This window comes from Pseudonaja textilis, chromosome 6 (genome assembly GCF_049901715.1).
Source record: "Pseudonaja textilis isolate UNSWEBS1 chromosome 6, rPseTex1.2, whole genome shotgun sequence".
In the NCBI taxonomy this organism is placed as follows: Eukaryota; Metazoa; Chordata; class Lepidosauria; order Squamata; family Elapidae; genus Pseudonaja; species Pseudonaja textilis.
In genome coordinates, this window is record NC_141995.1 from 33,588,597 (window position 1) to 33,616,277 (window position 27,681).

The 27,681-nt window shown below is 34.6% G+C and overlaps 1 protein-coding gene across 12 annotated transcripts in view; it reads left to right on the forward strand.

Moving 5' to 3' along the window:
* PDE5A (phosphodiesterase 5A) overlaps window positions 1–27,681 on the forward strand; it is an 87,916-nt gene that overhangs the window by 53,626 nt on the left and 6,609 nt on the right. For 3 of the 12 annotated variants that reach the window (XM_087936204.1, XM_087936198.1, XM_087936201.1), the window contains exons 8-20: window positions 2,313–2,421; window positions 3,621–3,705; window positions 7,395–7,570; window positions 10,286–10,336; window positions 17,466–17,558; window positions 18,557–18,703; window positions 19,812–19,937; window positions 21,621–21,715; window positions 24,000–24,087; window positions 25,282–25,382; window positions 25,526–25,603; window positions 26,938–27,001; window positions 27,510–27,584. In XM_087936204.1, the coding sequence (XP_087792330.1) occupies window positions 2,313–2,421; window positions 3,621–3,705; window positions 7,395–7,570; window positions 10,286–10,336; window positions 17,466–17,558; window positions 18,557–18,703; window positions 19,812–19,937; window positions 21,621–21,715; window positions 24,000–24,087; window positions 25,282–25,382; window positions 25,526–25,603; window positions 26,938–27,001; window positions 27,510–27,584 (1,288 nt within the window). Of the gene's footprint in view, window positions 1–2,312; window positions 2,422–3,620; window positions 3,706–7,394; window positions 7,571–10,285; window positions 10,346–17,465; window positions 17,559–18,556; window positions 18,704–19,811; window positions 19,938–21,620; window positions 21,716–23,999; window positions 24,088–25,281; window positions 25,383–25,525; window positions 25,604–26,937; window positions 27,002–27,509; window positions 27,585–27,681 lie in introns of all 12 variants that reach the window. The other 9 variants (XM_087936207.1, XM_026697969.2, XM_087936205.1 and 6 more) reach the window with 5 other exon arrangements.

Here is a 27,681-nt window from a genome sequence, read left to right on the forward strand (position 1 = left end):
TACTCCTTCCTCAAAGCTACAGGAGAGGTTGAGTAGACAAATAAATGAGTGGCCCAAAGTCACCCAAAGAGCTCATACCTGGCTTTCCCAAATCTTAGCCCACCATGCTAACCCCCATGCCACACAGACTCATTCAAAGGGGCTTGTCCCTCTACCACTTCTGTGGATCAGATCTGGACATCCAAGAAATCCATTCCACTTCTCCATTTTTATTACTTAACTCTGCAGCATCCTTAACCAAATATTTAAATTGGTTTAGTTTTGTTGGCTGAACTAACTTATGCAATTGTATTAATTGTGTTCTATCAGAATGAAATGAGGTATCAATTAGATGCACTTAAGATTGAAATGTCAACTAGCCTAGTTGAGTCGTTTCCACATTTACAACCTGGGTAAACTTATGAATTTTTATTTCAAGGAGGCCTGCAAATTAATTTTTCTAAAAAAAAAAACAGAACTACACAGTCTAATATTTTGTCTAATATAATAGCTCTTATGCCTTATAAAAAGTCCTTTTTTGTAACAAACATATGAAAGGATAGAATGATTCAAACAGAAAACAGTTAATAATAGCAGATTTATGAAACATTAGTCATGGCAGAGAGATGTTTTGAAACTGTTTATTTTTATTTTTATTTTCCATAACAGTCAAAAGAGTTTTAGAATCTGGAGTCTTCAAAATGCTCTCGTGATCTGCCCAGTGAACAGTGATATAGATGCATGAATTTTAAATGGAAGATTATCAGTCCAGTACAAAAGTATAGAGTACAGGTAGACTTTGACTTGCAGCTATTTGTTTAGTGACAATTCAAAGTTACAATGGCACTAGGAAAGTGACTTGTGACCAGTTTTCACACTTACGGCTATTGTAGAAATCCTCATGGGTCACATGATAAAAAATCGGGCACTTTTCCATTGGCATGTATTCATGATCTTTGCACTGTCCCAGGGTCATGTGATCACCATTTGTAACCTTCCAACTGGCTTCTGACAAGCAGTGATCGATGAGGGAAGCCAGATTTGCTTAACAACTGCATGATTCACTTAATAAATGCAGTGATTTTTTAACAACTTTTAACAACTTTTTTAACAACCACTCAGTAGTGGTTGTAAGTAGTACCAAAACAACAATGATACTGTAAAAGTGGGGTTAGAATGAATTTGGTATGTTTTTTAGAGCAAATGCCTGTTTTTCAAGAAAATATTTGTACCCATCAGCAAGGCTATTAAGAAAAGAATACCAAGTTAGTTATTAGAAATCATGTTTCAGGATTTTGATGAGGGCATTGCAAAAAGTTTTTATTTTGTTCTTAAAATCTTGGGGAAGACATAGTTAAGGAATTAAATATCTAAGCTCTGTACTTGCTTTCAGCTATTCCAATAATGCCTCTAAACACTGATTCAGTATATTAATGGTTTTTCCTTGTATATAATACATTTGTATCAATCCTGATTCTGAGATGACCTTTTAAAAATGTAAAATGTAAAATGTTGATGTTTTTAATATTTATGGTTAGGGACCTCAAAAGTTAGATGTAGCATAGATCTTCCTGATCTCAGGGTCAGGCTTAAGACTGATTAGAGAGGCAGGTGTATATACATCTTCCCATAGGACGCAGGGGCATTTCTTGAAAATAAAGATTATGTTGAAGGTTATCATGTCTACTTCCCAAAGACATATTAGACAATAGCTAGTCTGTGACTTACAACAGTTCATTTAAGTAATCATTAGAATTTATATTATCAATGAAAAAAATGATTTATGAATGTTTTCCACACTTATGACCTTGTAACATCCCCATGGTCACATGTTTTACATTCAGATGCTTGACAACTGACTCACATTGTGGTTGAAGGGTCTCAGAGTCCTGTGATTGTCTTTTGTGACTTTCTAACAAGCAAAGTCAATGAGGAAACCAGATTCACTTAACAGTTGTGTTACTAATTTAACAGGTGCTCTGATTAACTTAACAAATGTGGCAAAAAACCCTCGTAAAATGGGGCAAAACTCACTTAACAAATTTCTCACTTAACAACATAAATTTTGGGCTCAATTGTGGTCATAAGTTGAGGATTACCTGTACTTAAGCTACTGAATGGAAAATTACTGGATTAATCATCATAGCCACTAATGTCCCAGAGTTCAAGCATGGTAGCTCTGTCCAAAGCTCTCATAAGAAATCTAGCACTGTCTGTAACATTGGCCATTGATACAACATGCTTTCCATATGATTAATTGACCATTAAATTTGCTTCTAAAAGTAGGTAATTAATGTAGTGAACTGAGTCCATTTCTTTTTATATCTCAACAGAGACAATGATACAAACCAAATTAATTATATGTATGCCCAGTATGTCAAGAATACTATGGAGCCTCTCAATATTCCACATGTACGCCAAGACAAAAGATTTCCTTGGGCAGTAAGTAAAATGAGCCAACATACAAAAATTGAATGGGCATATGGTTTTTACTGCTTTATCACCATTGTGTCAGTCTGCATGATCCTTTTGCTGCAACCAACTAGGGGTGCCACTGTTTCTTCAGCTTTACAGAAGTGGCATTTGCTGCCTGATGTTGTCTTTTCAATTCTGGTTTTGTATACATTTGTTCTTAAGGATTGATTTTGTGCAACCAGAATTAGCTCCTCTGTCTCCTTTCCTGTTCTTAGTCATTGCCAGGCCTTGTTATCTACTTTGCTGGCTAGATTTAATTTTGGTTTTTTGCATACTGGCCATGTAATACTTTGCCTTACCATCTTGGTAAGCTTGAGTCTACTATTTAAGCTGTATATCTTAAGCTGTAATTACTGGAATTGCTTAAGTATTAATTGCCTTGTATTTTCTCCACTGAGCTTGGACTTTGAGATCTTCTTCACTGTCATGATGTATTCACTTCAGTGTGCTTGATGTTGTTTGAAGGATGTCCATGCATTTGTAGTGAACTTCTTCATACACACCCTTATGTTATTTCCATAAGGCATTTTGATTCCTTCAGTGTTCATTATTTTGTCCTATTAACAGTAAGGATGGCACATTTATCCTGTCCCAACTCCATTGCAATATCTTGGCTATATTATATGAATGAACAGTATTGAGCAACAATGCTACTTCAGATTATCTTTTTCCATATATATCTAAGGATATTCCCAATCATCCTTCTTCCATATAGCTTCAGATCATGTAAAGGAGGTAGGATATCTTGACAGATGTTTTTGATTTGATAGCCATGGTCTAACTTGTTCAATATTGTTGACAGAGGAATCATACAATGACACACAGTAATGGTGATAGTGAGTCTCCTTAAAAGATTCATCTCTTGATATTTACCTCTCCCAGTGTATTACCATTGACCAGTATTGTGATGTTGATCCTTGCACAAACCTTCTGAAGTTTCTAGTGAATAATATTATTTGTAGGCACTTGATTATCCAATCATGTGGCAGGAAACTGAGTGCCTTCTTGTAATCAATCCAAGCTATATTTTAAATGGGTTTTGATTTTCCTGTCCAAAGGAGTCCTAGAAGTTACAGTCCCCTGATTTCTAGGTCAGTTCTAAAAGCGCTACACTAAGCTCTCTTATGTAGTTAATAAAGTAATATATTTTGCTTTTTCCTTAACAGAATGAATGTTCTGGCTGTACAAATCAGTACATTGAAAGCTTGCTCTGCACGCCTATAAAAAATGGAAAGAAGAATAAAGTGATAGGTATAACATTTTGAAGTTTTCAATTATGCTTCAGTTTCTGTACTTAAGTGGGATTTTATTCCCACTGGAAATGCGGTGTGTGTGGAAGCAAGGTGGAGTTTCTAAGATCATTCTTCACTAACAACCTATCCTTGTACATATCCATGTGCAATGAAAAGAAATGAATTTAGTATTAAGGTGTCACAAGGACAAATTTTGACCTAAAATAAGTATTTTTGGAAAAACGTGGATAAATATAAATGTACTCTTCCAAATAAGATGCTTTGGATTAGGGAATTTTGGGCTATAGAAGAATGTCCTGGTTTGTGTAAAATTATGAAACAAACTATAGTAGTTTTCCTATAGGAAAAAGCACTTCATTTTCTGCAAAGTGGAGCACCTAAAGTTAGCTGATGATGTTGGCTCAGTACAATTCCATCTGAGCAGTGGTTTCTGAAATTTAGAATTCTGTGGGCTGGATCTTGGAGCACTATACTCTATGCCAACAATAAGCCTGGGCTCACAGAATCCTGAGCCTATGGAAGATAGTCACTAATGCTTTTCTAGAACTTAAAGGTTCATGGACTACTATTGCAGATAAGATCAATCTATTATTAATAAACTTTATTTTGGGCAAGAAAACAACATGTTTGGACTTTTATTTCACTTGTCCCATATTATGTGCTGACATAAAGTGCAAAACAGTTCTTCTTTGAGAAATTTTGTTATGAGAATGAAAGGCATCTTTGGGTCAAATATGCTTCTTTTATTCTTGTAAATCATTGCACTATAATGAAGTACTGTCATTTTTTTAAAGCAAAATGTGCACTGTTGTGCTGTCTTACAGGTATTAAGCTACAAACATACAGTGGCAAACTTTATCCAGCTCTTTCTGAGAAACACTCAAGCAGTGCTAGATCGCTGGTCTTTATTGCCTCAAACCTTCAGGTCTTCACTCAGGCAGTTAAGGCTTAGATGCTTTGGGTCAGGGTGAGCAAAGCTCCATTTTGAAAAATACAACTCATTTTACTTCTGAATGCCATTTAATTATCTTATTTTGTTTTAGTGGCATGTATGGTTTTTCTTTTGTATTTTTATATAATGATTTTGTACATTCTCCAGAGCCACATTGCTTGACTTAGACAGTCATGTAGAATAGAATAGAATAGAATAGAATAGAATAGAATAGAATAGAATAGAATAGAATAGAATAGAATAGAATTCTTTATTGGCCAAATGTGATTGGACACACAAGGAATTTGTCTTGGTGTATATGCTGTCAGTGTACATAAAGAAAAAAATAAAATATATTCATCAAGAATCATAAGATAAAACACTTAGTGATAGTCATAGGATACTAATAAGCAATCAAATCATACTAGGAAACAATAAAAACAATATAAGTTGTAAAGATACAAGCAACATGGATATAGCCATAAGTGGGAAGAGATAGGTACTAGTAAGGATGAAAAGAAGAATAGTAATACAGTCTTAGTAGTTAATTTGACAGTATTGTGGGAATTAGTTGTTTAGCAGAGTGATGGCATTCGGGGAAAAACTGTCCTTGTGTCTTGTTGTTCTGATGTGCAGAGCCTTATAGCATTGTTTTGAGGGTAGAAGTTGAAACAATTTATGTCCAGGATGTGAGGGGTCTGTAGATATTTTCACAGCCCTCTTTTTGACTTGTGCAGTATACAGGTCCTCAATGGAAGGCAGGTTGGTAGCAATTATTTTTTTCTGCAGTTCTAACTGTCCGTTGAAGTCGGTGTCTGTCTTGTTGGGTTGCAGAACCAAACCAGACATTTATAGAAGTGCAGGTGACAGACTGAACAGTTCCTCTGTGGAACTGAATCAGCAGCTTCATGGGCAGTTTGAGCTTTCTGAGTTGGCGCAGAAAGAACATTCTTTGTTGTGTTTTTTTGATGACATTTTTGATTTAGGTGTCCATTTTAGGTCTTGAGCTATGATAGAACCTAGAAATTTGAAGGTCTCTACTGTTGATACTGTGTTGTCTAGTATTGTAAGAGGTGGTAATATGGGAGGGTTTCTCCTAAAGTCTACCACCATTTCTATGGTTTTGAGCGTGTTCAGTTCCAGATTGTTCCAGTCTCACCCACAAGGCAAAGTTGTTCAACCTCCCATCTGTATGCGGATACATGCGACCAATCACTGTTATATCATCTGCAAACTTCAGTAGTTTAATAGATGGATCATTTGAGATGCAGTCATTGGTATATAGGGAGAAGAGAAGTGGAGAGAGCACACCACCTTGTGGGTGGGGCTGTGCTAATTGTACAGGTATCAGATGTGATTCTGCCTAGCTTCAGCTGCTGCTTCCTGTCTGTTAGGAAGCTTATGACCCACTTACATATTCTAAATAAATAATACATTTTGAAAATGTAAAAATTAGCAAGCATATCAAATTAGTATGAATAAAAATAAAATTAGCATAAATGGTCACTTGGTGATCCTATCTTATTCCCAGTATCTTTGAGCTATACCAAATGCCAGTGAAGTAATTAAAGTGTTGGACTAGTATTGAGGCTATCCAGATCGAGTCCAATGTCATTTATCAAAAATCACTGGATGACTTTGGATCAGTTATTCTTTTACAATCCAGCTGGTGTCATAGGTTTGTTGTGGGGATAAAGAGAAGCAAGATCTCACATAAGCACCTCTGAGTTATTGAAGGAAAAGAATAGTATTAAATAAACAAGAAAGCATTGATATATTAAATATAACATATTATCAATATAATATAACTATTAAAACTTCTAATTTTAATAGGTTTTTTTTCAGTTGTATTTTTTCCATTTGGTTTGCTTCTATGGGATGGTTATAACTGACTTTTCTTGTACTTACATTAGCAGGGTTTTTTAAATTATCAGTGACTTGTGGTGGTATGAACAATTTCAGCCAATTTCTTAACAAAATACTTTGAAACAGGACTGAAAGGTGGTCAGTTATCTGTGAGGAGTTCACCTATGAATAAATTCTTTGTTAAGCTACAATTCTATAGATATGTTCTACTTCCAGATAATAGAGTTTCCAGCATAGATTCCTAAGTGAAGAGAAGTGCTGCATTAAGCACTCACTCTGAATGATGCCAAGAGACCTACCTGAATGTAGCAGATAATTGGCCAATTAATAAACTAGTGATATTTTCTCTGTAGTTGAAATGCAGATTAATATACATATAATTTGCAATTTTCAAATAAGAATATACAAGCCTTGGGTGTGCTAACTTCATATTCATTACAGCATTTTGGCATACTTATAAATATTTAATGAGTTTGTAAAGGACAAATTGTCTTTAGGGATTTCATCAAACTAAAGGTTTATTAATAGCAAAAGCCAAGAGGAAAATTAAGACTTGGGAGGGGTAGATATTCCAATGTTCAACTTGATGTTTTGTTTACAGCAAACCCCCATGCCTATATAAGGAGAAGGAAGCACCATTGACTCAAATGAAGCTAGCTAATTTTTTTGAAATTTGTACACCAGTATATGAAGATTCAGAATTAAACATCTACTTCCACATAGCCTGAATTAATTTTCTTTAAAATGTTGTGGCTGACTAGTACAATATGTAATTTTTTGTTTGAATCCCTGGACTTTTTAAAATTACTGCTTAATTACTGATTAATGCTAACCAATTGCCTACTTTTTCAAGGGTATCTTTTTGTTGTTGTTTTTTTATTATGACTCAGGAGTTTGTCAACTTGCAAATAAGATGGAAGAAAACTCAGGCAAAATAAAAGCTTTCAATAGAAATGATGAACAGTTTTTGGAAGCTTTTGTCATATTCTGTGGCTTAGGGATCCAGAACACCCAGATGTATGAAGCTGTGGAAAGAGCCATGGCAAAGCAAATGGTGACATTAGAGGTAAGAATAAATCAAGGGAATATTTATGCACTGTTTCTTTCTTGGAATTCTTGCCGACTTTAAAGCAAACCCAATGTTGCTCGGCTACCACCTGAGGCTCTCTCTTATTGACTCTGTACTTCTATATTTCCATGAGCTTGCACAGCACTAGTGGATTATCACTTTTGTGAGACCCAGCAGCGAACACAACTACTGTGTTCTCTAAACATATTGCATGGTGGCAAGTGTGATCAATGTAGGTGGTTTGCCTTCTTGTGTTAAAAAAAAAGACATGATTGTGGCACTGGGACATTCTTCTCTTACCTATGTTTGGTTTCCTCTGATGGTTTTGGTCCAGCCCTTCAAACAAGTCATAGCTGGGATAACTGCAAGGTTACTATGGAATTCTTCGACACTGCAATATATCATAAATCCACATTAAGAATGGGTGTCATCTTGCCTAGCCTTTAAATTTTCATTAATTATAATGCACATGTTATGAATGAGAAGCCAAGAGATCCCAGTGTGCTCTTAACATTCTCCAAAATAACCTGAGAAATCTAAAGCAGGGGTGTCAGTCTCTATTTCATTGAGGGCCACATTGGGGTTGTGTTTGACCTTGGGTGGCTGGGGTGGGTGTGGCCAGGCTGCGTGTGGCCAGCTCAGCATCACTTTGGTCAGGGGTGTCTGTGGTGGCCTGAGTACTCTGCCAATGAAAAGGGGTCCCGAGCTCCATTTTTGGCTGCCACAGCCTACTGCTCTGTCAGTGAAAATGGAGCCCAGGTGGGCCACATGTGTTTTCAGTGGCAGAGGGTTGCAGGAGGCCATGGCAGCCAAAAACAGAGCTCGGGACTCATTTTCACTGGCAGAAGCACAGTGGGCTGGTCCTTCATTGTTTCCCCTGTGGGCCAGATCTAAGTGCCCCACAGGCTGGATCCAGGCCCCAGGCCTTGATTTTGACACCCTTGATCTAGACATTGGCTACTCTTTTATTAACATAGTAAACAAAGTACAGTATTTCTAAAATTCAGATGCTAATATTAATGCTGAAGGGAAAATTTACATGCGCAACTGCATTTAGTTGCTCTGATTGCATTGAATTATAGGATTCTTTTTCAAAAGTGTGTGAACATTACTTGACACAGTTTTGAGTGTATTGCACTCTACTAATTCAAGTAGTTTAATATTTAAGGGAAAATATATCCTTATGAAAAAAAAAGTGCTATAGATTAAGGTTATAATTTCAGCTGCATGAAATACTAGTTAAATACAAGTTCAACTCAAAAAGTAAAATTCTTCTTTCCTTCACTCATGGCTGTAAATAATTCTCATTTTGTTCAGTAAATTAAAAATATTTTCTCTTACACAGGCAAAACTTCTGCCAAGGTTTTCCTAAGACAGAATTTCTTTTATGCCCTGTCTTATGGACTCTTGGAGAAATCTAATTTATTATGGCAACTTTGTTGGGATTATAATTATAGCTATGTTGTCAGCTATTTGTCATTCATATAGGTACATGGAAGGTTTTGTTTTTCATAAAGGAAAAAGAGTTCTTTGCAAATTCTTTGCTCATTTAAAACAATGTTGTGCCTTTTCCCCCTATGGCTGACCTCAGGATTCCTGAATGCTAGCAGGGTCCAGCAATACGATCGTACTGTTCTCCATCTAAAATTAATACCTAAAAGAAAAAAGAAAAACTAAGCAGAACATTTATTTTAATTTAGTAAAGAAATATTTAAATATTTACTGCTTCACTGCTATGCATTTAAAATTAATTATACTGTTCATTATCAGTCAATATAAAAGATATAAAAGATAAAAGATTCATTTCTAAATTCTTGCCACTAATGAATCATCCAAAGTACTGCCATTACTTCAGAGTTAATGCCAGTAATTAATAAAATGATTTAAAAATTATCATTAAGAACACAATGTTCTTTTCCAGCATGAATTATCTTTCTCTAATTTACCTAAATTATTACTTAAATTGCACCTGAATCAAATAAAATCTACAAATTATTAGTCTGCAAAATCATGTTAAATATTCCTTTCAATTTGTTAAGAAATATTCAATTAACATTAACCACAGAGGGCAGAAGAGCCAGTTTGGTGAAGTGATTAAAATCACTAGGCTAGAAACAGGGAAGTCCTGCTTTAAGTTAAAAAAAAAAAAGTGTAGCTGGGGGCCAGTTACTCTTGAAAAACTTTGGGAATGAAGGTGTCTAACAACCATAGTTTGTAAAGATCAGCAGTTTATCCTACTCCTTTACTTTGGTTTATACCAGAGCAGTCAAACTGCCTGCCCACAGCTAGATGTATCACAGTTTAGCAAGGGGAGAGAAGTTTATTTATTTATTTTATTTATTTATTTTTTATTTATTTTATTTATTTGTCAATTGTTTACAAGATAATAAGTATAAGTGTATACATAGTTATGAATACATGAAATGGGTACATATAAGAAAAATAAAAGAAAAATAAAAGAAACAATAGGACAGGGACGGTAGGCACGTTGGTGTGCTTATGCACGCCCCCTACAGACCTCTTAGGAAAGGGGTGAGGTCAATAGTAGACAGTCTAAGGTTAAAGTTCTGATACATCATGAGATGCCGCCATGACAATGAGAATTTGACACCCCGGGTTTACACTGACTCATTATTGACAAAATGCTTTAGATTTTTAGTATTACAGCTTTAAGTGCTTCTGAAAGATTAGTGTCTTTTCTTTCCTTCTAAGGTGCTGTCCTACCATGCATCAGCGGCTGAAGAAGAAACAAGGGAGCTTCAGGTAACAGCGGTAATGCCATTTTCTTTTTTCTCCAGTATATCAAGTCCATAAGTACTGAAGATGCAGCGGAGCAGAGTGAACTATGTTTTAAAAACATATGTCAATATACTCAGTCAGTTGTTATAAGTTATTCTTGGTTTTGGCTTGAAGATTCAAGATGAAGATCTCCTAAAGTAGCGGCTTTGCTAAAAATACAGTAATTTGAGCTAGGTTTCAAGGTTCAAGACAAGCTAGCACTGCCCTTGTGCATGCTTCTTTGATTCTGGAAGCTACATTCAGTCGGCAATCCATGGACAATTTATGAATGTAGCTATCTATACATTCATTTGTTGCTCCTATATTTTTAAAAGTTTCGGTAGATGATCCTAAGTCCATTTTTCCTTGTAACAAACTGCTTCAGATCTATTCCAATGTGAAAATCCCTGCCCAATTTTACAATTTTAAAAAGTAAACAAGAGGGAAATTGGGAGCGTACAGATCTGATTAGCACCAGGTGAAGCAACATTTATCCCCTTGTCCTTTTCTAGGTATAACTGCAGCTAAATTTCAAAAGAATCAGGATTAGTGCTCAGATCCAGGTCTTCTTCCAGTTAACTCCAGCTCAGGGATTAAAAAGCAGGTTTTCTTTTTTTTTAATGATTTAGTAGTCTTTTATAGTGCAGGGAGGGGCAGAAAATCGACCTCCCCTCCCTCCCTCTCTCCTTCCCTCCCTCCCTCCTTCTCAAGTTTCTTGATCTAGGAACATATTGTGATGGTTGAAAAATAAACATTTTCTAGCAGAAACTTATTTCCAGAGGGACACTCTAAATTTATAACCGATGCAGATGCAACTTTGTTCACTAAGAAACCATTGCATGAGAAGAGCCTACCCTCAAATTCACATTAAAATGCATTTGGCATTGTCTTGAACTCAAAATTTCCCATTTTCAGTAGATAACAATAATATGTGAGAATTAGGGCTGTATTTTAAAACATACTGTGGTAACCTACAATATATCTTCAATTAGATAAAATCATTAACACAGCATTTTGAGTATACTTCTTGTGTGAACTATGCTGTATCTGTTATATTTTTAATTTATTTTAAAAGTTCTGCAATATGCTAAAGAGGCCCAACCAGCCCACTGTGGGCCATAGGTCTTGCCAATTTTTTTGAATTTCAGCATTTGTCCAACCAGGTCATGCGCTATCCTTACACTGCAATTGATTATTTTGGGGGTGGGGGGAGTGGAGTGTTAGGTATATTCGCTGCTCTACTTGGAGAAGAATTAGGAAGCAAAGTTAGAATAATATAAAGGGGTATAGAGAATGGAAGTGTATGAATTCAATTCAACATTATTATATTTCTTTTCTTAAATATTTAATTTGTTTTACTTAATAATTCATATTTCTTTTTTGCACTTTTAATAATATTGTTTAACCCCCACAAAAATAGAGCGATAGGTATGAATGATATGCCTAAACATATTATACATAAATAAATGTTTATAAGGTTGGGGTTTTTTGCAAGAGCAATTAGAATATATAAACAGAATAGACATTGAGAGTTAGATAGCTATCAAGTTCATGAGTGTGTTTGTTCATTTGGCTAATAGTGAAGAAATCTGGCATTAAATTTTCTCATGTAGTGCTTAGTTAAATTTGGGAACAAATATTTACTTTTCAGGTACATAAAATTTTGCCTGAGATCTCTGACTTTTAACCAGCATGTTTTAAATATATATCTTTGAGTTTAGATTGAATGAGAAATATTAGTCATCTAGTTTATAAAAGAACTTTTTTGTACAAGTATTTTTAACCAAGAGGTTTCAGTTATATTAACCAGATAATGTGTCCTCTTTTGAAACATGCACTTTTCTACATCACAAGTATATAGTTAATGTTATACAAGTGGTGGGGACAGACTGTAATCTGTACAAATTACAAGTATTTGCATATAAATCCATATTTTTGCTTAAATATGCTAGGAAGCTGAATAAATTAGGAAGATGTTATTCCAGTGATCTGAAATTAACCCATCTTTTCCATATGTTACAATGTTTCCAAAGTTGTTTATATGGGAGGCTGGACAAGTTTTCCTTAGCTGTAGCATTTGCTTCTTCACCTGAGTAGCCATTTTGAAAGGTGTATCCCATATACAATGGTATGGAATCTATCTAGGGTCCTGCAATATGACTAAAAATATTACACTAGTCCCCTGGTTTAATGTATTGTTTTTAAAAAGTAAAGAACAACACACTAATCCAAAACATAAAAACTCCAAAAACTCCAGTTCCACCCAAAGGAACCCCTAATGCTTTACATCAGGGGTGTCAAATACGTCACAACGGCATCACATGATGTATCAGGACTTATCCCCCTTTGCTAAACTGGACATGGGCATGGCCAGCACGTGATGCATATATATAGTTAATGCATATGGAATAAAAGTTTATCTTTCATAAAATCAGACTATATTATTCCAATATTGTCCCAAAAGTCTTTTTTCAAAAGGCAGTGGACTTGGGACAACCATGACCTGGATGAGTGAGAATCTCCATAGACATTTATTCCATTATTAGTTGTTATGAGAGGAACAGCTCTCTCCTGTGGTTGAATTACATCCAGGTGACATGGTGCTTTGGTTTATTTATTTAGTATTTATTTATTTTGTCAAACAATTATAAACACATGATATGGATATGAATAAGAAAAAATAAAGAATAGAACAGGGACAGTAGGCACGTTTTGGTGTGCCTATGCATGCCCCCTAAAGACCTCTTAGAAAAAGGGTGAGGTCAATTGTAGACAGTCTAATGTTGAAGATTTTGGGGTTTGAGGAAGAAGCCACAGAGTCAGGTAGAGTATTCCAGACATTGACTACTCTTGCTGAAGTCGTATTTCCTGCAATCAAATTTGGTGCGGTTTATCTTGAGTTTGTATCTATTTTGTGGTCTTGTATTGTATTGTTTTGGTTGAAGCTGAAGTATTCATTGATAGGTAGGACATTGCAATATATAATTTTATATACTATACTTAGATTGAACCAAAGGCGGCATAGTTCTAGGTTGTCTAGGTCTAAAATTTCAAGTCTGGTGGCATAAGGTATTCTGCTACGAGTAGAGGAGTGGAGGATTCTTCTCGTAAAATATTTCTGGACTTTCTCAATTGTATTAATATCAGATATGTAATGTGGGTTCCAGACTGATGAGCTGTATTCAAGTATTGGTCTAGCAAATGTTTTATATGCTCTAATTAGTAGAGTGATATTACCAGAGAAAAAGCTACGCAGGATTAGGTTCACAACTCTTAATGCCTTTTTGGCTATGTAGTTACAGTAGGCTCTAGCACTTAGATCAGTAGAGATGAGTACTCCAAGATCCTTGACAGAGTTTGGATCATCATCACTATTTAGCCTATATTTTATTTTTATTTTTTTTATTTGCCAATATGTAAGATAGAGGATTTATTTGTTTTGTTTTTTTAATAAAGTTTTATTTGGGTTTTCACACATACAAAATACAAGTAAAACATCTTTTTTGAAAATAGCATGGTCCCGGGTTGAACTTCTTTATACAGACACAAAACTCAATTTCATGCTCCTTTTTGTGTTCTATTCCATATCTTATACTAGTCTACATTTTCTATATAGTTTTCCCCCTCTTTTAATTTTCTCAATTTTATTTTGATCATCTCATCTCAATTCAAATCATTATATTTATACTTTTGTCTGTTCTATTTCAATTTCATATTATCTTTTCTCATTAAACAAATTTTCTCCTGTAGTTACTAATTGGAGTATGACACCTTTATATCTTTTAATTACATCCATTCAACTCTTATTTAAACTTCAATATATACCTTAAGGTTATGACCTTCAATATAATACATAAAAAAACTTCCAATCAAATTCTGCTTGGTACATTCTTATAATACACACTATATTCTTTTTTTAAAAAGATTATAAATATATGTAATTATAAATCCTCATTCCATTCCAATTCAGCTCTATCATTAATAATAATTAAAATCTTAACATCTTTAACACTTTTTTTCAATTAAATATCATGCTTCCTTAAGGACACATATAATCTCCATAATTAATTTTCCCTTATTTCTCTTCACATATGTTTTGTAAATCATTAAATATTCATTTTGTTAGATCTATTTATTAACAAGCATTCCACTGAATTACGATAGCTATTTTATCAAACATTTTAATCATACATTGTTTCATATTTTCTAAAATTATTTCTGTTTCTAGTATAACAATACTATCTTATGTACCTTTGCAGAATCCCTTTTTCCATTAAATTTTCACCCATTATCTCTAAATAGGCCCTGTTTCTCTATATTTTGCTTCTGTCCTTTATAACTTCTTTTCCTTTCTTTCTTCCCTCTCATCTTCTCCCTCCCCTTTTTACCTCCTTGTCTCTCTACATCTAATTCTCTCTTCTGCATTTCCCTCTTCTGTTGCTTTCTGATTTTATACTTATTTTTCACTCTATTTTTGAGGGGAGTTGTTTTTCCCAATCTTAAACTTTCCATTCTCTTTCTCCCCTTTCCTTTTTTCCCCCCATCTAAGATTACTTGTTCATTAAAGATGGCTTCTTCTTTGTTGCAATCTTCTTGTTCTGCAGGCATTTCTTGTTGTTTCTCATAATTTCAAATCTCCATTTCTAAAAACTGAAATATGAAGCCAAAAGAACCTCTCCCTTCTTGTGCATCTTCTTTGTACTTTCTAAGTTCCATTTTCAGTTCTTCTAAAAGTGGAGCCATTTTAAATAGTTCTAAACAACCATCCGATTGATTTTAGTCATTCAAATACAATAACCAAAAATCCAGAAATCATCAAGTAATCCAAATAGTCTCGAGTTATTTCTTCTTATTTCTTTTTCCACTTTCTCTTCCTAGGGTTTTTGTGGCTATATTTCAGTTAGAATGTATCTTTTGGAAGTCTTGTTGAGATTTTGCTGTAAGTTCTTTTTAATTCCAGGCAGTCTCTTCCCTTCCAGATCCTGCCCTTTTATTCTTTTTCTCTCCTTTCCTGTTTTCAAAAGCTTTTGATTATCCAGAAATCTTTATTATCCCTTTGACTTTTTATTTTCAGCATTAAATGCCTATTGATGTCAAAGTGGATTTTTTTCCAATTTCTTGCTTAAGTCTCTTAGCTGTCAGTATAGGAAAAGGAGAAAAAAACCCCAAATCTTTTCCCTTTTCTCTCTCCTTCACAGCTTAAAAATCTTCTTAGGGAACAATGTTATTGCTTTTTTTTTAATAGTTTCAATTCCAGGATACCTTATTTGTTGCTTTTGCTGTTTGACCCAGTCAACCAAAACTTTCTCTTCTTATCTTCCTCCTGCACATTCTTTTCCGGTCGAGTTCTTGTTTGTGGTGGCCATTTCTGACCACCGCTACAACCGCCTTCAGCAAAGGGAGTAATGGCCAGCTGGGGAGGAGAGATGTGGCTCTCCTCAACCCTGCAGGCAATCTCCCCCCTCTTCACCACCTCTATGGGGTGGCTTAGCCCTGAAACCAGCCAGCTCGGGGCTCTCCAGTGGTGAGCATGGATCGAAGCCTCACAGAGACGAGGTTTCGCTCTGTTGCCAAAGAGGCTCAAACTGGAAGAGCATTTATTTGTTGAGATTTGAAGTTACCATTTGTTTGACCATTCTGACACATAGTTGAAGTCTTTTTGAATGGTAGCAGCATTGTCAGTGGTGTTGAATAGCTTTATATCATCAGCGAAAAGAATGCAGTTTCTCTTAATATAATCACAGAGGTCATTAATATAGAGTATGAAGAGAGTTGGTCCTAGAACACTGCCTTGGGGGACACCACTGTTGACAGGTACAGGATTTGATAGGATGCTTCCAATTTTCACCATTTGTTGCTTGTTTGACAGGAATGCTTCTATCCAGTTATGCAGGTATCCAGAGATACCATAAGACCTTAGTTTTAGGAGTAGTTTATCATGTACCACTGAATTAAAGGCTTTACAGAAGTCTAGGTAGATTGCATCAATTGCTTTGCCCTGATAGAGTTGTGTAGTCCATATATTTTTACAGTGCAAGTGTTGCAGGTTACAGGACAGTTTCCTTCTGAAACCAAACTGTTTGTTAGAGAGTAGGTTGTTTGTCTCTAAGTGGAGGATAATGGATTGGTTAATAATTGATTCCATGATTTTACAGGTGATACAGTATAAAGAGATTGGTCTGTAATATTCAACTAGGCTGGGGTCTCCCTTTTTGAAGATGGGAATGACTGTGGCTAGTGACCATAGGTTTGGCAAGGAGCTGGCCCTGAAGGATTTTTCAAAGATCATGCTTAGAGGTTCAGCTATGGCAGTGGATAGCTTTTTTAAGAAGTAGGCACAAACTCCATCTGGTCTAATAGATAAAGATGGTTTTAGATTGTGTAGTGCTTTTTCAACATTGTCTTCTGTAAAATCGATATGTATTAAATCACTGTAGTTGTCTGTGGTTTGACTAGGAAATATTGGGCATGATCCATTGCTGTTTACAAATACTGAGGCAAAGAATGTGTTAAAGAGGTTGGCTTTAATGGTGTCATCATTGCAGTCTTTACCATTTGGTTCTTTTAGGGGTGGGATGGACCTTGAGTCTTTTAGTTTGTTGTTTACAAAATTGTAGAAAGTTGAAATTGGTGCGTAGAAGGTTTTCCTCTTCTTTAGTGTGATAATTGGTACATTCAGTCTTTATCTGGTGGCATACATTTTTGTATCGGCTTTTAAAGTTGGGAATGTGACCAGGTTTGTTTTTCTGCTTGTTTCATTTTTGAAAACAACCCTGCAGAGGCATGGGATCATCAAGCTGTCTTTGTTTTTAAGCTCAGAACCAACACGGGAAATATCAAGTATTTCTTCAGGGGAGATGGTTGATGCTTGATTTTCTCTGATGATGTTTTGAACATTAGACATGTCATCATTGTCATTGATCTCTAGACCAAATAAGATGGCATTTGGTCGCTTCTGTTCACGCTCAACAGTTTCTTTGATGAGGATGGGGATATCAATATTTGTAGGATTTGTTGTTTTTTGTGGATTGGGTTTTGGTTGCAGTTGTTGAGTAGAGATATGGTTTGTAGATGTTTGGTGTTCGTTTTTTAGTGCTGTCTCTTTTTTTTCAAGGTTTGCCAATCTAGTTTGCATAGTGTCCAGGAATGCTACAGTGGTGTCAAGGGATGTTATACGTGTTTCAGTGGTATCGACTCTTTCAACAGGGTAATTTATTTTTCTAGTTTGGGTCTGCATGGTGGACAGAAATATGGAAAAGCATTGGCAGATGTTTTTAGGAATAGAGCCATTTGCTTGGATAATCCTAAGCAATTATGGTGAGTGTTATTTTTACAAAGAGAACATTTGATGTAATCTTTATTCTCCTTTAAAGATTCCTTACAAATAAGGCAAGAGCAACAGTCTTGTGGTTCTTTAGTAGGGGTTTCTTTCTTTTTAGGTTGAGGTTTGACATTGGATTGTTTTCCTGGCATGGTGGATTTGTTGAGATGGTTTGTTGGTTAGGTTGTTCAATCAAACAAGGTATTGTGGTAATCAATAAAGTAATATCATGCCAAACAGTCTATTATACTAATCATACTAGTCAATTAATCAATAATCACTCTAATAATTAATTACACTAATCAATAAACACACTAGTCAATTAATTGTCCTAATCATTAATTTGCACTAAACATACTAATCATACTAATATTCAAAATAGTTAACCAAACTAATCAATAACCACTAGTCTATGATAATCTATAATAATATATTACTCACTAATGATAAATAATTGTAAAAATTGATTACTCCTTTATTAAGATCAGTTAATCAATTAAACAGAGTTATATTTGGAAAAATTAGGGCAGGAAGAGAATAATGGGAGGAGGAGGAGAAGATTTAGTTTGCATGGTCCTGGGGGGTATAGGAAGAGGGCATATAATAGGTTGGAAGTATAGATGAAAGTCTTTTGGCAGAAGGTTAATTTTCACTCGTTACTTCAGATCATCAGCTAGCGATCTTAGGGATTAGGTCTGTCTTCTCACGGATCCTCTTGTCTTTGGTCAGCGATCTTAGAAATTAGGCTACTGCATGAATTAGCAAGGCTGCGCTCTGAGATCAGGACCTCCGATGTGGGATTTGACAATCACAGATGATCGATGATATATCTTGAAATATCTTGAAAGACAACATTTTTCATTACTGTTCTTGTTTGTTTCAAGGCTGCTGTTGTACCGTCTGCACAATCTCTCAGGCTCACTGACTTTTACTTCAGTGACTTTGAGCTGTCAGATATGGAGACTTCTCTATGCACAATCCGGATGTTTACTGACCTTAACCTTGTACAAAATTTCCAAATAAAACATGAGGTGAGGCCACAAGTATGACCATATATGTAGCCAATTATTCTGTAATGCACGTTTGTGTATATGTATGTGCTTTATGTATATGGCTGGATATAAATTGAATAGTAGTTTTTAAACCACCCTTGAGGTCATGGGAAAAATGCATTGTTATCTGTGAACAACATTTTCTGTCATTTTCCATGCAAATAAGCTCCAGAGGAAGTGGGGTTTGCTATGTGCTTCTTACCATTGTTACCATATTTCCTACATCCTTGTCACTATCTACAGAAGATATTTTTTTTCTATCTATAAATTCTCCCTGAGATTTTTTTTTAAATTCTGATTCTCCAGAATTCTATAATCTGGGGAAATCTGAATTGTGTCCTGCTAAGGAATTCCTGCTTTAAAAGGTGCCTGAACATAGAGTTAAGTCAAAATATATTATATATATCTAAATGCCTAGTGAACAGATTGCATTTTTCTATTTTAAAAATTGTCAAGTTTTTAACATATGGTGGAAAAATAAATTAGCAACTGTTATCAAAGCACTTTTCTGGAATGGGCCTCCCTGCAATTAGGCCCTTGTAAGGAAATATAAGCTTTAATCAGCCTACAGTTTGCTAGACATTCACATTTTTAATCTTTGGATAAATATGTACATAAAGAAGGATTTTCTTACCATTTTCAAACAATGCATTAGATATTTCTTCAAATAAACTAAGACCTTGTAAAATCAGCAGATTTGATCAATAATTTGTTTATCGCTTAAAATTTAAAAGTAGCAAGATACTTCAGCTTATTGGAGATGCAAACAACCACATACTGGCAACTCCTTATATTAGTCTGTTCTTAAGATTAGGAAGTTTTCATATAAACCTAAGAAATAACACACTTGGTTTAAGGATTCATGTATTCATGTCACCATGTGTCCTAGAGCCCCTTTCATTTTATTTCCTTAAATTCATCTTTCTAAGTTAAAATATACTTTTATAACTCAGTTCGACAAAGCATGTATAAAAGCCAGATATGATATTTGTTGAAGTTTTAATATTTTGTTTTTGGGGTTGTTATCTAAAAATGATGGCGTTTCTTCTGTATTATACTTTTAATTCAACAATGCTATTTTTGAAAGGTCCTTTGCAGATGGATTTTAAGTGTGAGGAAAAATTATCGGAAAAATGTTACTTATCACAACTGGAGACATGCTTTTAATACAGCCCAATGCATGTTTGCTGCTTTAAAGACAGGAAAAATTCAGGTATGTTTGAATAACCTTATTTATATTAGGCTGTTTTTAAAACCTTAACTAGGCATTGCAACACAATATGTTGAAATTTTACAAAGAGCTAGTTCATAGACTATAAAATCATCATGTAAAGTATTCCTGCACTACATCATTAAAAGAAGAAAATATTTCATAAAAGTAAACATTTATACCCTATGCTGTGCTGATAACATTATTTTGATAATTAAAAATGCAAATGCTCTGCTAGCTCTAATAATGAAAATCAAGAAGCATCTTAGAAATTATAGTAAAGATATGGAGGTGGTGGATAGCTTCTGCCTTTTAGGATCAATCATTAACAAAGGAATCAGAAGTCAAAAATATTTGTCAGAATAGCACTTGGTAGGGTAGCTATGCAAAGATCTAGTTCTCTATTATAGTGTTCTCTAGAGAATTCTGGAAAAGAGTGAAGGAAAGAGACAAAGAGAATGACCTGCAGTAAGGAGAATGGACTCAAATACATTCCTGATGGGCTACACCATTGAAAGGCCTGAAGAATATAATTAGGGGTGGATCATTCTGGTAAAAATGTGCATGTGTGATCAACATTAATCCAGACTTTAAAATTTTCATGCTTGAGACACCAGTTACATTACCTAGCCAAAATGTCTTCTGTAATTCTTTGTCAGTTGGCCTTGATTTTTGCAATCATCAAGATTTTCTCTTGCCTTTATATTATTTTTCCAAAATAGTTTAGATTTTCAGTGCTTTCAAAAAGCAGCCTGTTTTTTCTATATCTAGTACTAGATGATTTGTTCTTCTCGCTATCCCGGCAACTCTAAATAACTTCCTCCAGCACTATAGCTCAAAGAGTTTGTGGAGTTGAAGTTAGTTTTCCTTTATCTATTTTCAAATAGTGTAAACATACTTAGGACTTACAAAAATAGCCTCAAAATGGGAGGTAGTTGTGCTGCTGATTTCCAATAGTTGCCATGAAACTCCAGACTGTCAGTTCATATACCCTGGAGGCTTCAGATTGCCTGTTTAAAGTGTGGGTAAATTAGTCTTTAGGTTTCCGATGGCTACTATGGTATCTGTTGCCTTATTCTAAAAATATTAGACATTTACACTGCATGTGGAATGCCGTTCAGCTTGTGATTAAGCAAACAAGTTGAAATCCTCATACAGAGAATATAGCTCAACTTTTCATGGAATTAGAAACCTGAGGAACAAGTACTCCTCAAGACACCCAAAAGCAAATAATAGTTCTCTTATCAGTCAAACTCTGGAACCTTTGCTGTTTGGATATGTTTAATTGTGTATTGCAAATTTGGCCCAGGTCAATTTAGGCCTACATTTGTATTATTAAGAATAGAAAATGATCATGATATGATACACTATTGCTTTGCATAGTTTATTTTTTAAAATATTTGTTGAATTTGTAACCATGAAATATTGAAATAACAAAATTTTATACAATACAAAATTGGATAATGATTATTTGGGGGCCAAATAATATACCTATTCTGAATTCTGTGTTATTTTACTCAACCAAAATAGCCATATATAGAGAGAGATCTATTTACTTTCTGTTTAGGAGTGGATGTCAAAATGTATAGATATTGAAACAGACAAAGAAACAACATGTAAATGCACTGGTACCACATCAAGTATTTTTGCACATATAGTAATCTATCTCTCCTTCATATTGTACAGAACAAACTTACTGATGTTGAGGTACTTGCTTTGCTGATTGCAGCTCTGAGCCATGATTTAGATCACAGAGGGGTGAATAATTCTTACATTCAGAGGTGAGTAAATGGAAGGTAAAAGGAAAGAATATTGCAGTTTAATGTTTCTATTTTTCATTTTGATTTGACATTTCAGCCATAATATTTAGAGAAGTTTTAACTAGAGAGATTGTGGAATCTTCTCTCAGGGTTTTCAGGGATTCGGCGTATGTATTTGTCAAGGTTGCTTTAAACCAAAAGCAGGAAATAGTAAAAGTATTGGTGTTCAAGAGCCAACTTTTGGGTTATGAGAAGTGCAATTATTTGGGGCTATAGCAGAACAATTATGCAAAGTGGATGAGATGATAGATCCTGTAAAGCAGGGCTGTCAACCTGCGGCTGGTGGGCCAGATGCATCACATGCTGGCCACACCCATGCCCTTATTCCTTAGAGGGAATAAGTCCCGATACATCATGTGACGCCGTTGTGATGTGTTTGACACCCCTGGTGTAAAGCATTAGGGATTCCTATGGGTGGAACTAGAGTTTTTGGAGGTTTTATGTTTTGGATGAGTGTGTTGTTCTTTTCTTTTTAAAAACATGCTATTGTAAACTATCTGAAATAAAAATACATAACAACAAACCTTGGTATTTTCTCCACAAGTCATTTGGCAGCAATGTCTTGGTGGCATAAAGGGAAAGAAGAATTATACTAAGTAGACTTTCAGCAATTTCCAGTGCAAATCCTCCCTCCAGAAATTGTTCCAATGGGACAATTGCTTATATGTATTCTGAGGCAAGAGAAAGGAGAGAAACCAGCCTATGGGCTTCAGGAGGTCTTTTGACTCCCTCCATCCTTTTCCATAGGCAATTAGTGGCAATTGGTCTCAGATGGGATAGAGTGGATAATTATTCGTAAAGTCCAGTGTCAATTGCCATTGTTTCAGTAAAAAAACAATATCTTCCAAAATATACCTGTATAGATTATTATAAAAATATGTTGTCCTCCCCCCTTCCTGTGCATGTATAATGTCCAATATTAATAGTATATCATGTACCTTTTAGAAATTTCTGTAAAAATGAAGTATGATGGTAGAAAGAACACTAGTCCCTGTATGAGAAGAAAAGTTTCATCTTATTTCTCTGTCTCTGTTCTTTTTTAGGTATCTTTCAAGGTTAGGAAAGGTTTCTATTTAAGAAAATATTTGGAAGAGTGCAGGACATATTACCTTTATATAGCATTTTATTTTTAAAAAAATGGATGAATATGCTGTAAAAATGTTTCCAGGAATATTTTTAAAGCCCCAAGATTAGTACAACTAAAACAAGTGTTTTTGTGGGAACCAGAAAACTGAGGTTTCTTGCCTCAAAATTATATTCTTAGAAATAAATTTGTATAAAAAAGTGAAAGCAAAGCAGAAGCTAACTTATAGTAAAACTTTATAATAAAGAAATCTGGAATAGATTTTTATTTGAAATGTCTATATAGTTCCAGATATAAGGCTCCCCTCTTCTTCCAATCCCATTTCTAAGAAAATAGAGTATATAAGAATGAGTTTGCCAGTCTTTTCTATTTGACTCCCTCCAGGTGGATCAGGATAGCTCCCAAAATTTCATCTATCATCACTAGGAATTAATGAGAGTTGTTGTCTTAATGCATGCAGAGAGCATTGTGGACTGATTTATTGGATCATATCTCAATGAACTTCTAGCCAAAGAGTCAATAAACTACAGAGATCTATCAGAAATCCCCGATAGGATTGCAAGAAAAAAACTGATGGATAAGAGCTATGAACATCTTCATATCATGGAGCTTTTCTACATAATAACAACATACTTATAAATATGAAACTATGATCTAGAGTATTATTTACACACTTATCCTAGGCGTATTCCCCTTTCTGTTCATATATATGGGGACTTGATTAGCCTTGTTAGGCAATTTAAAATACAGGATGATTTTTTTCTTCTCAGCCAGGTCAAATGGGAGAAAAGTAATATCGTAGCATATCTTATTACTTGTCCAGCTTTTTAAATTTGGATACTTCTCTATTGTGCAACACACAATTACCCTTCCTGTCCCACACTGAAAGAAGTTCAAAGTTAACTGGAGGTTGAATCTTGAAGGATTCTGTATTCTAAAATGTATATTTTAGACTTCATTTTCCTAGTCATCTGTTTAGTTGCAGAATTGCCATTTTACATTTGTGTGTATCTCAGGATGAATAAGAATTTGTTTTCTTTCAGCCATATTCCATAATTATTATAAATGGGAGTGGGGAAATGTTATTCCCCAAAGCTATATTCTTAGTTTTGTAAAGCTATTTTGTATCTGTAATTAATTCCTTCTTTTCTTTTTCCCCAGAAGTGAACACCCTCTTGCACAGCTTTATTGCCACTCAATAATGGAACATCATCATTTTGATCAGTGCCTGATGATCCTAAACACACCGGTAAATGATAGTTGTGTTTACAAGAAAAGATGTCCAATTTAGTCTTTGAATAATTTCTAGTGGTATGTTTCAACCCTATTCTCAGCTGTGCTACTGAGCTTTTCCAATGCTGCTTGATAAGCTTGTTAATATTTTGACAAACTTGATCCTAATGAAAAAAGAAAAAAAAATATGCTTAAGAATTCTGCTTAATCTTTCTAAGGAACCTTAAGCACCCTTGGTATTAGCAAGATTTCCAACCTTGTGGAAGCAGTGAGCTAAAGGCAAGACTTGTTCATCGTTTCTGTTTTGTTTTATTCTCTCTAGTGATCTTTGATAATGACTAAACCAAAAGTTACAAAATATTTTTAGCTTAATATGAAACTCTTATTCCTTCTGGTGCCTTTGTTTCCATGTTTTTGTCAATTGGAAATTCTCTTAATCTGGAACAAGATGTTTATACATAAGCTACAAGGCTACACACATTGCAAAATGTCAGTGAAATTATATCATCAGAACATATTTAAATAATGCATCTTTATTGGTGGAGCTGTGCCAGGTCCTGCATGAATTTAGAACAGCATAAGGATTTGGTAGAGCACAGAGAGAGAATTAAAGTCAGGCAGATTCTATTCATTGCAATTGAATTGTGCATTTTCTCTGCTCACTTCTGTACAGGAATAAGGTATGGCAATAAAATATGAATATTTAATAGCAGGTGTAGGTGTACATAAAGGTCTGTTTAATTTTCTCCACTTCAATTTTTGACAGAAGAAAGTGGTAGCTGGAGAAATTTCAACTTTGTTTTTTTCTCAGAAAATTTACAACGATTTATATTTGTGTGTGTTATTGTTATTATTGATGCTACATGCGGCAGTGTCAGCAGTGTGCACACAAATATAGATACATAGTTCATTGGAGATATCAGTCATGGAACCCCTAAAAAAAGCCTTGTTTTTTAGGGATTGGTAAGAAAACTCAGTAGTAGCTGCTTACATTTTCTCAACTGAATAGTTCAAAAAAAATAATTATATTTTCTTAGGGTCCTTACCTAGTTATGTTTTCTTCTTCCTCAGTTTTAATACCTGGGTTTTTAAAAATTCTATATTTTTGTTTTCAGTAGTGCATAGAATTTAACAAGAGCCTATTAAAATTACTGTATCATTATACTCAATGGATTGTCATAAATGTTCCATTGTTTTCTTTTGGACCAAGGGCAATCAGATTCTCAGTGCTCTTTCTGTTGAAGAATACAAGGCAACATTGAAAATCATCAAGCAAGCTATTCTTGCCACAGATTTAGCACTACACATAAAGTAAGTTGCAGTTATGGTATTGTAATTATACTTTCTGCTTGGATATGTGATTTTTCTCGTCTCTTTTTTAAGAATGTAAAATTGTACTAATTTTCCTTTTCAGGCATTTAGTAATTATTATTTAAATTTTGTATGCTTTTCAGAAGAAGAGGAGAGTTTTTTGACCTTCTGAGGAATAATCAGTTTAACCTACAAGACCTTTATCAAAAGGAATTATTTTTGTAAGTTTTTTAAGAACATTATTGTCATCTAGTCTGGTTTCTTCCCTATAACTATAATTGTTTTGAAAGCAATTATTGAAAGCAATAATTGTTTTGCTTTCATTGGGTGATTGGGCTGGGCAGAACAAAAATTATATGAATATGGGTGAATTACTCACTTCTAATTATTTGGTAAGGTCTCATATTATTTGCCAAACAAGATTATTTCCCAACATGATTTTACAAAATACCATATTGTTCTTTGGATGAAAGTCTATTGTGTAAAAGCACTGATCTGTTAAAATTGGTTTTCTTAGCTTTCAGAAAAAATATTTTGTTTTGCTTTGCATCAGAGTAGTTAGTTTACATTTACAACAGGAAGTTAGTCCTTCAGCAATAATCAGAGATTCATTATGGATATAGGACACTTTTGCTTTATAGTTCACTATATAAATACTGGAAGTGGTTTCTATGCTCTTATATATGTGGCCTGATGGGAGCCTTGACCTTTTCAGTTAGTACTGACCGATCAACATACCATGAGTTTTTGCAACATATTATCCTGCTTGTTAATACCAGTGATAAATGAATGACTGAGCTGTCACAAATAGCCATTGAGGATAAAGATCTGGCCACAGGCTGAGTCTGTAAATTGTATAGATCTGGTTTCAGAACACTGAACCTTAGCGTTTCCTCAAGTTTTTTTTTTTTAATGGGACAAAGTTTTATAGCAGCCCAGAATTGGTAGTAGCAGTTGTTATTAAATGTATAAGTCATCAAAAGGGAAAGAATTTTGCCTTTCCTGAATTATATGAGAAAGGCAACCGAAGAAAGATGTAATCTGCAGTGACATATAATTATGTAAATCAGTGACTGTAATAGTCTGGGCTAGATGTAGAACATTCATGAATGCTTCAAGCCTGGACTACATTATGGAGATGTCAGCTATGTTCCTAAGAACATGTCCGCCACAGATCCAGTCATCTCTAACTGGATACTGGCTGGGGAATTCTGGGAGTTGAAGCCTAAATTGGAGAAACACTCACTATATTCTTCCAATTAGGAATGGTCACTTAACACAGCAATCTATGATGATTAGTAGTGAAAGAAAATAAATGATAGGAAAAATGAAATAGTGCTTTGAAAAGGAGCTATGCCCTCCTTCTAATATTATAATTCCCACAATAATAAATATTATCATTTGCAGCCATTCAACTCATAATAAATTTGTATGTTTCCAAAGTTGTTTTGTTTTTTCAGTGAAATTTAGGGTATCACCGATATTCTTATTTTTGCTACAGAAGTGAAATGCTTTTCAAACTATACCGTAAAAGAATTGTTTTGTGTTTTTACAGAGCAATGCTGATGACTGCATGTGACTTATCGGCAATAACAAAACCATGGCCAGTGCAGCAGCGGGTAAGTATCTACCAAAAACCTGATCAGATTCCTTATTTCCCTGAACATACTGTTCCTGCTATTCCTCCCATCTGAATCCGCTGTGCATTTGGCACAGATATTAATTGCTGCTTAGCAGATTATTGTACCAACTGACATTGCAATGAAATGTGACCCATTAAAACAGAGTAAAAATTATTAGAAAGGCAGCATTAAAAAGATTGCATAATTTGTCTCTCTCTCTTTCTTTCTCTCCCTCTCTTCCTTTATTTATCATCTGCCCTTTTGTTTTAGAGTTTAAGGTGACTCTAAGCTTGCCCCTTATTTTTAAACCAGAAAACCCTAGGGTGCCATTGGAGTTCAGAGAAAATGGCTAGTAAAAGTCAGGGAGCTCCATAATCATATGGAGACATGAACTTAATTCTCACAACCAATATCTTAACTACTATGATACACTAAATACAAAGTTCATTATCTATGGCTTACGTTTACTGAAAAAGGTAGCAGGCATATATTTTCCTTCATGCAGATTGCTGAACTTGTAGCTGCAGAATTCTTTGACCAAGGAGATAAAGAAAGAAAAGAACTCAACATTGAACCCACAGTAAGTTGAAGCACAACATTTTAAGATTGTTTTGTTCTAGAAATTTATTTTATACAGCATTTTTATTATTTCAGGCAGAATCAAATATTTCTATCAA